We start from the raw sequence: 15,559 nt of genomic DNA on the forward strand, positions 1-15,559 counted from the left end.
CCGTTCTTACTTTATGAACTGGTAAAAAACTGTATTCTTTCTCCCGTGCCAGCTCCAGTCGATCTGACCACTCACTGTGGTTTCGCCAGCCTAATCCGATGTATGTCACGCCCATCTACGTATCAAAAGCCCACCTCAAGCGTGCAAAATAATTCTGCAAGAAATATCTAGACAAAATAATAAAATATGCTAACAGTAACTAGCCTAAGCGAGAATGGCAACTACAGTCACAGCATTCACACTTTTCACATCAAATTGAATTGTTATTGAAATTTGCATCTCTGGACAGCATTTGCGGTTATATTGAACAAGCTCACACCTATTACTTGTTTCATTTCAGATGTTGAGCAGAAGTTTCCATAGGGAACAATAAAGAAATGTTCTCAGCATTAATCAATTTATTATAGTTGTGGAATGACTGAGGGGTCTTCTCTGATGCACCTCTTCCCATCTTAGCTTGAATATGGTGACTATCATAAAGAAAAAATACCCATAGAGGGGGGAAAAAATGAAATAAAATAATATAAAGAAACAAATGCACCGTCAGAAAGAAAATGTGTCTCATTTACTTTTTTTTAAACATTTCTTAAGATTTTCCAAGGAAATGCCAATAATTACCAAGAAGTTCGTAACAACTTCATCCCACCTATTATGGCCCGTTACATCCAGATCAACCCAGTGCAGTGGCATCAGAAGGCAGCACTGAAAGTAGAGTTATTGGGTTGTCAGCCATTTCAGCCGTCTTTGGGTAAGTCTCCATCAAAATACCTGATGACCTCAAATTACACACAATTGACAACTTTATATATCCAACTTGGGCCCTTTTCTGGTGAATGTCCATTGCTTGCTGATTTTGCTGTGTAGTATCCAAGTAGCCCCATATTGCAACTTCATCTGGCTGATAACTCGTATTTATTACGGTATTCCTGTTACTACTCACTTCTGCATTGCCTCGCTGAACCAGGAGTGAGCCCACATCAGTGCCAGATTGTCTTATTGTTCTGTTTGAATGTGGCAGTAATGGAATAACTGAGTGGCAGTTAAGAATCACGATAGATCGGATTGTTTGATGATTGGATCATCCGATTCTGCAGTGTGAAGACACTCTGCAGACCCAGATGCTTTTTTTGTGTCACCGTTGTCGTTTCTTCCCAGGATTCCAGATGATTAACAAATTTTTAATTTTATGTTTGCCATGGTGGGATTTGAACACTGGCCTCTGGATGGTCGGTGCTGGTAGAGTGAGGATGTTGTCAATTGTGGTAGTGAAATAAATTTCTGTTGTGGCTGATGGTCCACAGCAACTCATGGATTCTTCTTTGAGCTGCCAGACCTTTTTTTGGCTTTATTTCATTTAGCATGGTTGCAGTGCTACACAATAGTATCGAGTATGTGCTTTGCATGAAACTGAGACCTGGTATCTGTGAGGAATATGGTGGTCAATGCTACCTTGTATGTCAACCATTGATAGAATGGTTAGAGCAAGGTAAAATAGTCTTGTCCCAAGAGTTGATTTACTTGCTATCTGCTGCAGAGCCAGTCTGACAGCTTTGTCATCGGGACTTGACTAACTTATTTGATGTTGATGCAACCAAGTCTTTTACTTGATATGCATTATATGTACACAGAATGTACATAGAAACATAGAAATTAGGTGCAGGAGTAGGCCATTCGGCCCTTCGAGCCTGCACAGCCATTCAATATGATCATGGCTGATCATCCAACTCAGTATCCCGTACCTGCCTTCTCTCCATACCCCCTGATCCCCTTAGCCACAAGGGCCACATCTAACTCCCTCTTAAATATAGCCAATGAACTGGCCTCAACTACCCTCTGTGGCAGAGAGTTCCAGAGATTCACCACTCTCTGTGTGAAAAAAAAGTTCTTCTCATCTCGGTTTTAAAGGATTTCCCCCTTATCCTTAAGCTGTGACCCCTTGTCCTGGACTTCCCTAACATCGGGAACAATCTTCCTGCATCTAGCCTGTCCAACCCCTTAAGAATTTTGTAAGTTTCTATAAGATCCCCTCTCAATCTCCTAAATTCTAGACATTCTGTGCCCTTGCTACTTTAAGTGCATCATCCAAGTTTTGGTCAACATGATTGAGCACTAATTCATCGGCCGAGGGAACATCGCTGCTGGTAATCGGGAGGATTCTTTGCCCACGTTTGTCCGCTTGGTATGAGTTCATGGGTTCTGGAGTCAACATTGAGGCCACAGAGGGTTATTCTATTCTGTCTGAACAGCAGCATGCCACCATCTCCAATGGGTGGATCTTCTCACTGAATTATGATGGTCTGGCATGTGAGTTTATGATTAAAACTATGTCACCAAGTGGGATAGGTCTGGCATCATAGATGGGCCAGATAATGTAAGGATGGGATATTTCCTCGCCTGAAGGACAACAGAGAACCAGATGGTCCTTGCGTCATTTTTGTTGTTGTTCCAATTTTTTGTTGATACTGTTTTTCTCTTAAGCACATACTTTTTTGCCAATGATTTGACCTTGGCAAGTGCAGCGTAGTTGCAGTGGGTGCACTCGGGTCATCTTTTCTCAAACATTTTACTCCATCTGTTATTAGATTACACTTGTGAACAACTGCAGAAAGTACTATCACTGTTGTATATATGGTTTGAGCTTATGGGTAGGCATTTTGCTTCCAATATGCAAGAATTGATCTTGTAGTTAGTTGTTTCTTTAGGAAGGTACAGAACGATAGAATTGCTACCAGGAGCCAGGAAAGAGAACTGGTAATTTCAGCAGCAGTTTAAATAATTTTCCTAGCTAATTCCCCAAATTTCTGATGTGTTGCAGCTCGAGCTCCAGTTCAACCTCGACCTCCTTTGCTCACCACGGAAATCACTCCAAAGTTGGACAAAACAACATTTACACCAGATGTCAAGAATAATTCAGTGACTCCCAACATATCCAAAGGTAAACCAAAGCCACGCATGATATTCTTTACTAATTGAAACGTTGAAATTAAAATGAGAATGACGACACTCATTCAGGTTTAGCTCCAATACATCTAGTTGGAAATAATAATAGAAAAGTGAGATGGGAATCAATTTTAATCATAAAATGAAACTCTTAAAATAATAGCATTAATAGTTACGTTTCCTTTAACTCCCCTGATGCAAGTTCCTAGCATAATCAACGATTAAATGCTATGAGAATTACTAATGTACATGGTAGCATGCAACTTTAGCATTTGTCAAAGGGCTTTGTAAATGTTTGTTATTCAATACTCAGGCAATGTACAGTGTGGCATAACAATCCACAATAATTGGAGCTGACTACTGGTGTTCATTTTACCAGAAATAAAATTATGAAATTTGATCCCTAAGGTGCGAGTAAATGTCTAGAAATACTATCCTATTTAAACACCATTTTAAGTATCTTATTGAAGCAGCAATGCACATTAAAATGCTTCTGCACATGATTCTGCAATTGTATGCCAAATTTAGCTAATGGATATTGTTTATTTTAACATACAATTATTTTCAAGATAAACCTTTTCTTGATTAGGTCTTTCTTTGTCCTTTAGAGCTCCTTGCATTAGCTCTGATTCTATTTGGCATAGCACGCCATATCTCCCAGTTGTGGACCATTAGTATATAGCACAAAGAGTGGGTATTAGTTATGCTATTTTTAACCATTTGCCTCTGTACACCCCAATTTGAGATTTGTAATAGAAAAAATTCACATGGGGTTGAAGTGCACATTGTCAGATATTAATAAAGGGCATTTTTATACATTTTGGTTTCACCATGTAGAAATTACAGCAGTGTTTATACATAGTCCACCCCATTTCAAGGCACCATAATGTTTGGGACACATGGCTTCACAGGTTTTGTAATTGCTCGGGTGTGTTTAATTGTCTCCTTCATGCAGATATTAGAGAACTCTTAGCACCTAGTATTTCCATCACCTTTGGAAACGTTTATTGTTGTTTATCAACATGAGGACCAAAGTTGTGCCAATGAAAGTCAAAGAAGCCATTGTGAGACTGAGAACCAAGAATAAAACTGTTAGAGACATCAGCCAAATTTTAGGCTTACCAATATCAACTGTTTGGAACATTATTAAAAAGAAAGAGAGCACTGGTGAGCTTACTAATCGCAAAGGGTCTGGCAGGCTAAGGTAGATCTCCACAGCTAATGACAGAAGAATTCTCTCTATAATAAAGAAAAATCCCCAAACACCTGCCGGACAGATCAGAAACACTCTTCAGGAGAAGACGCCCAGCAATTGGTGATGTCCATAATCGCAGACTTCAGCAGTCATTGCATGCAAAGGATATGCAACAAAATACTAAATATGACTACTTTCATTTACATGATACTGGTGTGTCCCAAACATTATGGTGCCCTGAAATTGAGTAACTATGTATAAACACTGCTGTAATTTCAACATGGTGAAACCAAAATGTATAAAAATGGCCTTTATTAAAATCTGACAATGTGCACGTTAACCACATGTGATTTTTTTCTATTACAAATCTCAAATTGTGGAGTACAGAGGCAGATAAATAAATGATGGGTCTTTGTCCCAAACATTATGGAGAGCACTGTACATTGATCATGCCTATCCAGTTCAACTGTGTAAAATATTATCCTAGACTATTTGAATATCTACAATACCTGTGTAAGTACAACTAATAATATTGAACTTTCCATTGTAATATGCAATTTAAAAAAATTGTCAATCCAAATGTTATTAGTTTACCTGGTACTTCAACTGAAATTTTAAATACAAACAGTTAGGTTTTGCATTTCAGATTTAAGCACAGAAATATGAGATTGCTGCTCTATATTCTTTGAAAAAAAATTAGTCTGTACTTGGCCATGGCTGAAACGCAGCTGTTTTCAATGGGTTTCAGATGTGGCGTTGGCAGCTGTCCTGGTGCCTGTATTAGTCATGGTGCTTACTGCTTTTATACTGGTTCTTGTATGTGGCTGGCATTGGAGAAACAGGTGAGCATGCAGATCGCCAAAGCATTGCAATCGTATAAATAAAGTTTATATACTTAAAAAAAAAAAAAAAAAAAAAAAAATAGCCTTGTTAAAAATATCAGAATATTATTCCTTTGGCCCCAGTAATTGAATAGTAAGATGCAATATTTTAAATTAAATAGCCCATTTGTATGTTATAAGTTGAAACTATTCTCGAGAAGTGCACGTTATAAAAGTCTGGAAAATTGATTATAACTTTGCAGTCATAATTTGTTGTTTATATAATCTCTCCAGTCGCATCTAGATGTACAAACTGTTTATTGCTGGGTAGTGTACACACATTTCCTGTCTGATGTAGAATGTGCAATATCCATGAATGTGTTATTCCAACTGTTCAGCTGATAATTGTTGCTTCCATTGCAGAAAGAAAACTGTTGAAGCACCATACAGCCTTATCTATTGGAATCGAACAGGTACGTAATGACTTTGAATAAGACACCTTCATCACTGTGAGCATTGCTTCCAACCCACAGATGATATTGCACTGGTGTATCAATGCAATTTGTACGTTGAGTGCTGCAGTGGGACTTCAGTGAACATTCCAATCGGCAGTGCTAACGTACAAAATACAAATTGTTGTGGTAATAAGGAATATTTCCAGACTAAAATTGTAAATTTCTAGTGTTTCCCATGATTTCTTAAGTGAAATTCATAATTCCTGCCTGTAAAATTTCCACGTGAGTTATACGGCAACTTTTTACTTAAATGTTTGTGAAACAGGAGGAGAGGATAAAGCACAATGTAAGCACAAACAGGGGAATTACATTAGGAAGTATCAATCGGGTGGCAGCACGAAATGTGGTATATCTAAATGATGGCTTGCATTTTGAAACGGGTCCAAAGGGAATGAAAAGAATAATTATGCATTTAATAAATATAATGAATGAAAATATTATCCAGTGTTTTAAGTTTCATGTTTCAAATTAACAGAGTTCTTTCTCAATACAAACACGCTCCTAACTGTCCTTATTCTATACAGTCAAATATTTAAATGGGAATAATATACCTGAACTATTCCCTGGTGCCTTTGTTCATGTTTTAAGATCCCCACAATAGGAATTCTAAAATGAAAAGAAAATTATGATGGATGAAAGAGTTTACAATTTAGGTCAGTGAAAAAACAAGTTGGTATCAGACAAATGTAACATTATAAAGCACAAAAGTTTAAATCTATTGGCTTTAAGTATAATGGGTGCGAGGAAACTAGCATGAATAAAGAGAACAATTGGTTTAACATGAGGCAGGCATGTTAGTAGTTAATGATGGCATAATCAGCATTGATGATTCTGTATGTACATATGTGCGGTAGTGTACAAAACCATCTTTGGTGTAATTAGTGTATATATATATTTTTAAAACAAGTAGAGACGATGGTCTTGAGTGATCCAGCCCACTTTACAGAAAGATAGTCTTCTCATAGAATCATACAGCATGGAAACATGCCCTTTGGCTGAACGTGCCAACACCAACCAAGATGCCCAAACTACGCTAGTCCCAGTATTTGGCCCATATAATCCCTCTAAAACTTTCCTATCCATGTACCTATCCAAATGTCTTTTGGATGTTGTTATAGTTGGTGCCTCAACTACCGCCTCTGGCACTTCAGTTAACATTTTTATCCAGTTTCCCCCAATTTTTATGATCCTGAACTACAATGGTACAAATACACAACATTAAGCAGGTTTCTCACTGAAAGGGAATTTGATAAAATATCTGAAGAGAAATGATTGATTGCCATGGGTAAAGTGTAGAAGAGCGAGATTAACTGAATAAATCTTTAACAGTGCTGGTATGAGCAAACTATCTGGGGAGTTCTACTTTAATTAGAATCATTCTAAGGTTCTAACATAGCTCAGAAAGTGGCATTATAAATAAATCATGTCCACTTAGGAAAATGCTACAAACAAATATAAGGTTTACTAAATTGCTCGTTGGACAGAAATTGTCCATTGGATTTGGTGTGATTGCAGAGTGATTCTATTTGCATCATATCTGCTTATTGCTAAATGCTAAATTGCTAAATACAATTCTCCTGATAACTATCACAGTCGCTGATGTTATTTGGAGAGCAAAACAAAAGTCAGTTTTGCTCTTCTGCCCAACAGTACAATATGTCTCAATGTTACTAACTGGGAATTATGGTACAGGCTGGTGGAAGGGAATGAAGCAGTTTTTGCCTGCGAAAAATGCTGAGCCTGATGACACCTCCGTGCGCTACACCAGCAGTGAGATGAACCGGCTGAGAGCCCGAAATGGCAGCACATTGATCCAAGCAGAAACTGCAGGTATTCCAGAAAGATTAAGCAGTTACTAAAGGCGCTTATGTCATGAAGCTGCTCACCACATCAGAACATTAATGAATCGATAGACAGGATAACAAGTGCAATCTCCTTTCCTGTCAGAATATTCATTACTGAAAATCTATACTTGCTCTTAATCATAGAAACAGGCTTTTCAGCCCCACTTGCCCACATTGACCAGTGGAAATCATTCCAAATTTCTTGGCCTCTCCTAGAAATAAAGTGAGAGTAATCTAAAACTCTGATACATGTCTTAACGCATATCAAGGCCCACTTATCCACCTCTCAGTTGAAAAATCATCAATTTTTAAAAAAAATAAAAAAAAATCTTATCTGTATTTTCTAATCTCTCTTTGGCCTCATTCCTTCTAATCTTAGTGATTTTTTGAATCCCCCATATGTCTGCCCTTCTCAAATTCTGGTCTATTGATCATTGCCAGATTTAATTGCTTCACCTTCAGCTGTCAAGCATTACACTCTAAATGTGCTACCCCATCTTAATTATCTCTCTTTAATGCTCTTTTTCAAGATGCTCCTTAAATCCTAGTAGTTTTATCAAGCTATTAGCATGGCTGCATGTCAACGTTTATTTGATAACCAGCCTACTAACAACCTTAGTAAATTTTGAAATGTACAAATAGAAAGAATAGTTATTCTCATTGAACAATGTGCAAGATTTCTGGAAGAGGAATTTAGCTTTAACATTACCTCAGCTGCATGGCATTTGGCCAAACACTTTTGCTAAACAACCTTCCAACTGTTTCTATCCCAAACAAATAGAGGCATATGCATGTGGCATTTTGCTCTTTAACCGCGACTGAACTTCAAATAAATGTGCGGTAAATATTGCTGACACTTTATTTAAATTTAAATATCAGCTATGGTAAAGATACAGATTATAAAAATAAAATTAAGTAACAGTCTGCAATTGCTTGCTGAAAAACTGATTCATGGTGTAGGCAAGAGAACAAACTCAGTCCTCTTTGAAATTAGATCTATAGGACTAAGCACTTTCTTTTAAGCCTGCCTTATTCCCAAGCTTGACTAAATTGGTTGTGCCAGAGTTCACAACACTGTCCTTAAGCTTTTTTTCTCCAACAGAAATTTATTTTGCTTTATGTTGGTCTTATCCTAGGATCGTTTAAATCCGAGTCCTTTCATCGAGCGGTTGGGTTGTTTGCACCAATATTCTCTCATAGCTCCACAAGCTCACAATGTCCCTATTCCCCATCAAAATTAAAAAAATGAGAGCTCTTCATTAGATTATGCTCTTCGTGTTAATATTTGTCCTCCAATCTACTCCATACACCTATGTATGGGTCTACAGTTGGTCAGCAGACTTTGACTCTGCAGCTAATAATGTAGAAACAATGAGCAAGAAGCATGTTGCTGCCCTGCATTCTCACCTCAGACTGACTTGATTAACAATATTCCACAAATGAATGGGAGAATTATGTTTCAGCTGGAATGGAAATGGAGGTTTATTTGATCACTGGTCTGCTGTAACACTTGCTAATTTTCTAGCCATACCACGCATGACAAGAGGAAGGCTGAGAATAATAACCGCATGTATCATACTATTATTTATTGGACAGGAGTAATGAGGTCACCAAGCCTTTACATTGTTCATGGTGATAAGAGTGCATTTTCATGTGTACTTTTTTTCAGAATATGCCCAGCCACTTGTGGCAGGAGTTACGGGAACATTACGACAGAAGTCCACTTTCAAGCCAGAGGAAGACTCTGAAGCAGGATATAGTGACCCAGATGGCAATGGGCACTACGATGCACCTGTGCCAGAGATCTATCATGCCTATGCAGAACCTTTGCCAGCTTCAAGCCCAGAGTATGCCACTCCAATCATTATGGAAATCTCCACTCACCCAACAGGAACCTTGGGGTCTGTGGCTGCCTCCACCTTCAAATCATCGTCAAGCACAGGGCCTTCATTGGCGGGTAATATAAACCCCTCTTTACCCCGGACTGAAGGAACTCCTTCTGGACAGACAGGATATGATACACCAAAAGGAAAGATAATCCCAGTGTCTGCAGAGGAGCAAGTATACCAGGTACCAAATAGCGTATCACAGATACCAGCAACATCAGATGCTGAATGAACCATGGAATGAGGTCATCGTACAGAGGGTACTTTGGTGGGGAGAAGGAAGTGATTTGATGACCATTTCCACAGTGAAAGAAACGATTGTCCAAAGCTAATGGGTAGGCATTGCTACCAATGGTGACTGCTGAGAAACTCTTGCCTATTACCTCCAATGGATGGAACAAGGATCCTTATATATTTCTGTTCTATTGCACGTACCTGTAACGTAGACATCGATTCATACTGGCTTGGTATTTAATGTCATCTAATACCAAAGGGTTAGATCATGCATGACGCAAAAAGACAAATTATTTTAATTCTGGTTAGTCCACTCAGATTTAGTTTGCCTCATTTCAAACTGAAGACAAACCATTGTAACATCTTCACTTGAGTATCCCTCTTTCAGATCTCAATATGATAGACAAATGCTAAATCCAAGGGTGCTTTAATTGAGTATTGAGATTAGTGTTAACTGTGCGAAGCGTATTAGTACTGTAGGTCAAACTCTGGCTTGATTCCCTTGCATCTATATCACGCAGCATCTTTGGTTTAAAGGTAGATCTATATCCTGGTTTGAGTTTGGTTATATGAAGAAACTAACCTAGTGATGTAACCCTTAATAAAGTATTTTTTTAAGGATTTAAATGGTAATTTTCCTATTTGACATTAAATGTCCTGGAAAAGTATGGCATTGTACAATTGGCTTTCTATTCATCAGCATCCCTTTGAAATTAAACCAAAAAAACCCCATGAAACTGCAGTGCCTTTGTATTTAATGATATGCTACAATTAGTTTTAATGTCACAATTTTAATGCAATTCGTTCAACAATTTTGATTTAACTCTCAACTGGATTGATTGCAGTTACCTAATTTATTTGTGCCTTGAGAGAAAGATGGAGATATTGCGCTGAAACAAGTTCCACATTTCTTCTTGTAACCTATTCAAATAATTGACTTGCATTAATATATAAGGGTAATATACTTGCAATATAATAATATATATTACAAGGACATTTGCTAACACCTCTATCCCTTGCATGCCTGAGAATCTAGTATACCCTTGGCGGCACGGTGGTGCAGCTGGTAGAACTGCTGCCTCAGATTGTCAGAGGCACAGTTTTGATCCTGTCCATGGGTCAAGTAGAGTTTGCATGATCTCCTCGTGACTATATGGGTGTCCTCCGATTTCCTCACACATCCCAAAGCCGTGCAGATTTGTAGCTCAATTGGCCTTTGTAAATTGCTACTATTGTTTATTCAAAGGATGTGAATGTAGGATAACATAAAACTAGTTGTGAATAATGGTTGGAATGGACCTGGTGGACCAAGGGGCCTGTTTCCACGCTGTACTTTTTAATTCAATTTAATTAATTTCAAAAGAAAATTGTACACCAAGAATTGATGAGAATACCCATAAACTTTAGGTTGAAACATAGGTGAATTTTCAGACACTCAGCCCCTTGCATAAAGTCTCGCGCAATAGCAAGACAAAGTGGAGATCAGTATGCCCAATTTTCTTCAGAAAATTGTCAATTGAGTAAGATTTTATCGTGAGAGAAGTTGCCATACAATCTACTGATTTACCATTAATCATTTTGCTCATGGTTTCTCCAGCTCAAACCTTCCCTCTAATGATCTACATCTACCCCAGTCAGCTAATCTCTCTCTCTGTCCTCAAGGCTGGGTTTGTAATTGAAGTAAATGATCTTTAAAGCATAGTATCTTTACCAATATCTGGTAAATTGGAATTAGTAAGTAATATGATTTAATCCAAAGGACATTGAATGATGTGTAATTATATCTAACCACCTTGGCTAAGAAACATGAGAAAGGACATTTATTTTGCACTCCTACCATTTGCAATTTGATAAGAGTTAGGACTGTTTCCATTTGGCACTGGACCCCCATTTTATTGACCGGCTGGTGACTTATTCCAAATTGGGGTTTTTTTCCCCATTTTAACATGGCATTTAACCTCCTCCCCCCAGTATGAATCAAATCTCTACAAGGATGTACTTTTTGTTGCTTTACACATTTACTGTAGTCGGTATATTATGTGTATATTTTGGTAGAATTTAGAATATATACATAGAATGGAAGATTTTTTTTGATGATTTTATATGTGATAGAAATATATCTCCACAAATTACCAGATGGGTAATTGATAGAAAATGATTGGAACCCTCAGTCCTAACAGCATTATTTAACTGGTTGAATCTTTCTAATGCTCTGTTAGAATGGCTTAAATTCATTCCACGCTGTAAACTTGTCCTGGATTGAGGCCATTTGCTTTAAAACAGAACTTAAATATTATTTCTTCAATATCTGAATTTTGTTGAAATTTAACTGTTCCTTTTCAAGAATTCATCAAACATTGTCCATGTTCAAACTATATGAAGTTACCACAGAGGTAAGATGGATTATAGTGATGTCCATGCTAGCCCAGTGAATGGAGCTAGATTGAAAATTTAGACCACCATCCCAATAAATGGATGCAATCATTGTAATAAAATAAGAAATGCTGGACCATGTCAGGCAACAGTAATAAAGAGAGAAGCAGTTAATGTTTCAGGTTTAACTGGAAAAGTAAGAAAACAGGGGCGATTTACATTGTAGAGAGGGGGTCTGTTTTTGCCTCCGAGGACTGAATAAGAATCGGAGAGGAAAAGATAAGGAGGAATAAATCGAGTCAGTGGGAGAGAAAGATCCAAAACATTATGGTGTTCTGATGCAGCATAATGTATCCTTCATTAATCTAAAGTTAATGGGGTGTAAGTGTCTTTGACCTGAAAGGTAACTTTCTGTTCAGTGACCACCGGAAAGGGAAAGATTTCTGATAGGGGGATATTTGCCTTTTTTATGTAAGTTTTGAAAGAAACAATAAGGTTCTTTCAAGGATTGAAGAACAAAATAATATTCTATTGCCAGTGTAAGCGGAGGTCTTCCTCACTGGGTATCCAAACTGAGCCAAGGAAACTAAAGGTATCATCTGAGACATCAGAACCCTGAAACTGCACCTTTTTACGAAAATTGTATATATGTAATTGTATTGAAAATTCCATCTTTAAATTTCACTGACAGTAATGAAATGTGTCCTGCAGATGGCGCTATTGTGAGCCTGGACAATTCTGATCTGTTGAAATTTGTTGAAACTTCCAGGACATCCACAATTGCATATTCTGTCTGAAAGGGTGGTGGAAGCAGGGTTTAATTAATTATTTCGAAAGGAAGTAGGACAGAACTTGAAAAAGGAAAATATTTTGGAACTGGGGGGGGGAAAGAGCAGGGTTGTGACCCTAAATGGCCAAAATTGTTTTATCGTTTTTATCTCTACTTGGATATTTCTACTCTTTTATGGGACATTTGGGAACTATGAATGATAGACAATAGGTGCAGGAGTAGGCCATTCAGCCCTTCGAGCCAGCACTGTTTTGTAGTACTTTTGATAAACGCCATTTCCATATGGTCAGGAAAAACCTTCAAACTTACTTTGAACAAGAATATATTTAGACTTATCTGGTGAATGATCTATACCAGAGTAGGTTGAGGTAGTGGTTTAATGTAGGACTCTAGATTCATGAAGTAAAAGACAAAAGTTATAATTATCAAATTAGGATATTTTGAAAACGGTTGAATTGAGGAAATTTCTCCATCAAAAAAATGTTTATATCACAGCATCCCTTTATTTTAGTTCCATTCATATACTCTATTCTAATGGCTTTAATAATTCCAAACCCTATTTAACCTTTGTTCTTATAAATTTATTAGTCTCGTCAACTGGAACTTGGTGCTCTTCAGCATTCACAGAATGGTGAATGCTGAAGAGCACCAGGCGGTGATTGTTTTAAGGCACAAACGTTATTTTAATTTTCCCTCCAAGACTGCCATGGTGAGAAAGAAAATCTGTTTTAACATTTGAATAGTTTTAAGTGTCCTAAGATCAGATATGATACCAATGTTAATTAAAAATCAGTTTGGGGTAGATATACTGCTTCAACTCAGAACTTTATTTTATAGCGATGAAAATTCGTCAAGCTTATCAAAATAATAAAAGCAAATGTGAAGTGTTTTCTTTAAAGCATGACTGGTTTACATATTTAAAATTGCTAGACAATGCACTCAAAAAAACTATCCCAAATAAAACCACGTGTGGTAACCATAACTGAGACAGTGGTTTTGTCTGGTCCTCAATAACTTCTTTCAGCTATTGAGGTCAAGTTGAAATCAATGAAAAAAGGAGCAAATCAAAATGTCACCAATAACTTGTAGCTTTTCAAGAAAATTCAACCAGTGAGACTGAGGATATTTTAAAGAGGAACTAGAGAGTGATTGCAGAGTCACTGCTTGATAAAAGGTACGTACTGCTGGAAAATTGGAATCCCTAATGAAATTCCATAGAAAGACACTACTGCCACCACTAGGGAGGCTTCTTTGTTCTATAGTGTTTTACAAAGCTTGCAGTAAGGAGTGATAGATCTTTCAAATTGATTTATTTCTGTGAAATAATGGTCTCAATTAGTATTTGCTCTGCAATACGACAGTGCAAACTGCATTCTTTTAGTAGGGTGTAATTGCCAGCACACCACATATTTTATGATTATATTTTTAACATAGTACATTCTGAATCTGTTCACAGAAGGGGCAGTAATTTCACAAAGACCTCTCCTGGCACCTCTCCGTTGCTGTCCAGTACTACCAGGATTTGCTGCATACTGCATTCTTTACTGAGAGTGTAATTGCCAACACAACAAAATATTTTATGTAAAAGTACTTTTTTAAATCTGTTCGCAGGAATGGTATTTTACAATAATCACGTGACCTTTCCTCTGGTGTTGCCCAAACCACCCGTTTTTATCCATCTCTTATCAGCACAGTAATCACATCTTATTAATTGTCTTTATTATTTTTAACCTGGCTTTGTGTGTGCACTTCAGCTTTATCTTTTGAGGGTTTGTAAGAAGTTTTTTTTTTTTAAATGACTGGAGCTGAGCTTATTTTACTCAGTCAGTGTAATGCACACAAAATGTGAACAAAGCCTGGAACTTAACATTGAAATGTTACGTAAAAAGTAGATCCAGTGCAGAGAATCACTGGTGATGTTGCAACACAAAATTAGACAGTCAACCAATGTGTGTGGCCTTGCACAGCGATTTGTCACTGTCTGTATTTTGTAAGATGCACCTTGTTATTTTTATGTTAATCACTGAATTTGTGTTGAAACTGCAAGAGATTTTTCGTGATAGAAGATTGTGAGAGTTCTATTATTACAGCCTTGTCTTCACCTCAATATTTTTAAGACAATCTTGGTTCCGTTTTTATCAGTCAAAATATGCATCGTTTTCTGCCTTAATTTTGTATTGGTGTCAAAAAACTGCTTTATTTGAATTTAGTGCGGACAGTTCTACACAATGTAGAAGCCATTAAGTTTATTCATTTTTACTTAAAAATTTTAAATAACTTAGTGCGAATACTGTACTGTCACAGTTAAAAAGAACTGTTGATTTAAGTGAATTTCGTATGTAGTAAAATAAAAACAATGAAATAATGGTTTATGGTGATGCTTTGTACCACCACATCAGTCAGACAACAAAATACACACATATACACTGCACAACAACAAGATGCCGGCATAAAAACCATCTCTTTATATTCACTAGTATCTCTAAAGAGGAGGGGAAAATAACAGACTTCTGGTGTCTCCTCAGTTGTGGATATCAATGTCCATCTGCAGTGGCTGACATGTTGAGACAATGCCTTCATTTTTGAGTGTCCCTCATTAGCCATTGAGCTTGCATTAGTCTTGCATTTGGGTGAAGAACATCTAACTGTGCCAAATGGAGACACACACTGAGCACCACCATCTGATCGAGGAGAAAATGTAAGGGTAGGAGGCATTGTAGGCTTTGGTCAAGGAAATAAAGGGGTGATCTTCTCTCCTGCTGCTTATTCAAGTATTAATTAATTAATTTGAAATTTAAGCTAGTGCAATTTTTGATCTTCACATTTTGAGTCCAATTGGACAGAATGTCTGGGCAAAAGGCACTGAAAAGGGGTGAATTCTCCAAGAGCTAATAAGAGACCGATTCTACTTTTCTGAGTCTGAAGATGGGTCTCGACCCAAAACGTCACCCAGAGATGCTG

At 37.3% G+C, this 15,559-nt stretch overlaps 1 protein-coding gene across 4 annotated transcripts in view; it reads left to right on the top strand.

Moving 5' to 3' along the window:
- Window positions 1-14,963, top strand: part of dcbld2 (discoidin, CUB and LCCL domain containing 2) — a 79,611-nt gene extending 64,648 nt beyond the window's left edge. Inside the window, exons 10-16 of one of the 4 annotated variants that reach the window (XR_008724474.1) lie at window positions 592-748; window positions 2,816-2,935; window positions 4,884-4,977; window positions 5,380-5,429; window positions 7,122-7,301; window positions 8,985-11,948; window positions 12,039-14,963. Coding sequence is in view for 3 of the 4 variants with exons in the window: in XM_055645003.1 (XP_055500978.1) it covers window positions 592-748; window positions 2,816-2,935; window positions 4,884-4,977; window positions 5,380-5,429; window positions 7,122-7,301; window positions 8,985-9,433 (1,050 nt within the window). In the remaining variant the exon portion in view is untranslated. Of the gene's footprint in view, window positions 1-591; window positions 749-2,815; window positions 2,936-4,883; window positions 4,978-5,379; window positions 5,430-7,121; window positions 7,302-8,984 lie in introns of all 4 variants that reach the window. The other 3 variants (XM_055645003.1, XM_055645004.1, XM_055645005.1) reach the window with 3 other exon arrangements.
- Window positions 14,964-15,559: the final 596 nt, after the last annotated feature.

Source organism: Leucoraja erinacea, chromosome 13 (genome assembly GCF_028641065.1).
Source record: "Leucoraja erinacea ecotype New England chromosome 13, Leri_hhj_1, whole genome shotgun sequence".
In the NCBI taxonomy this organism is placed as follows: Eukaryota; Metazoa; Chordata; class Chondrichthyes; order Rajiformes; family Rajidae; genus Leucoraja; species Leucoraja erinaceus.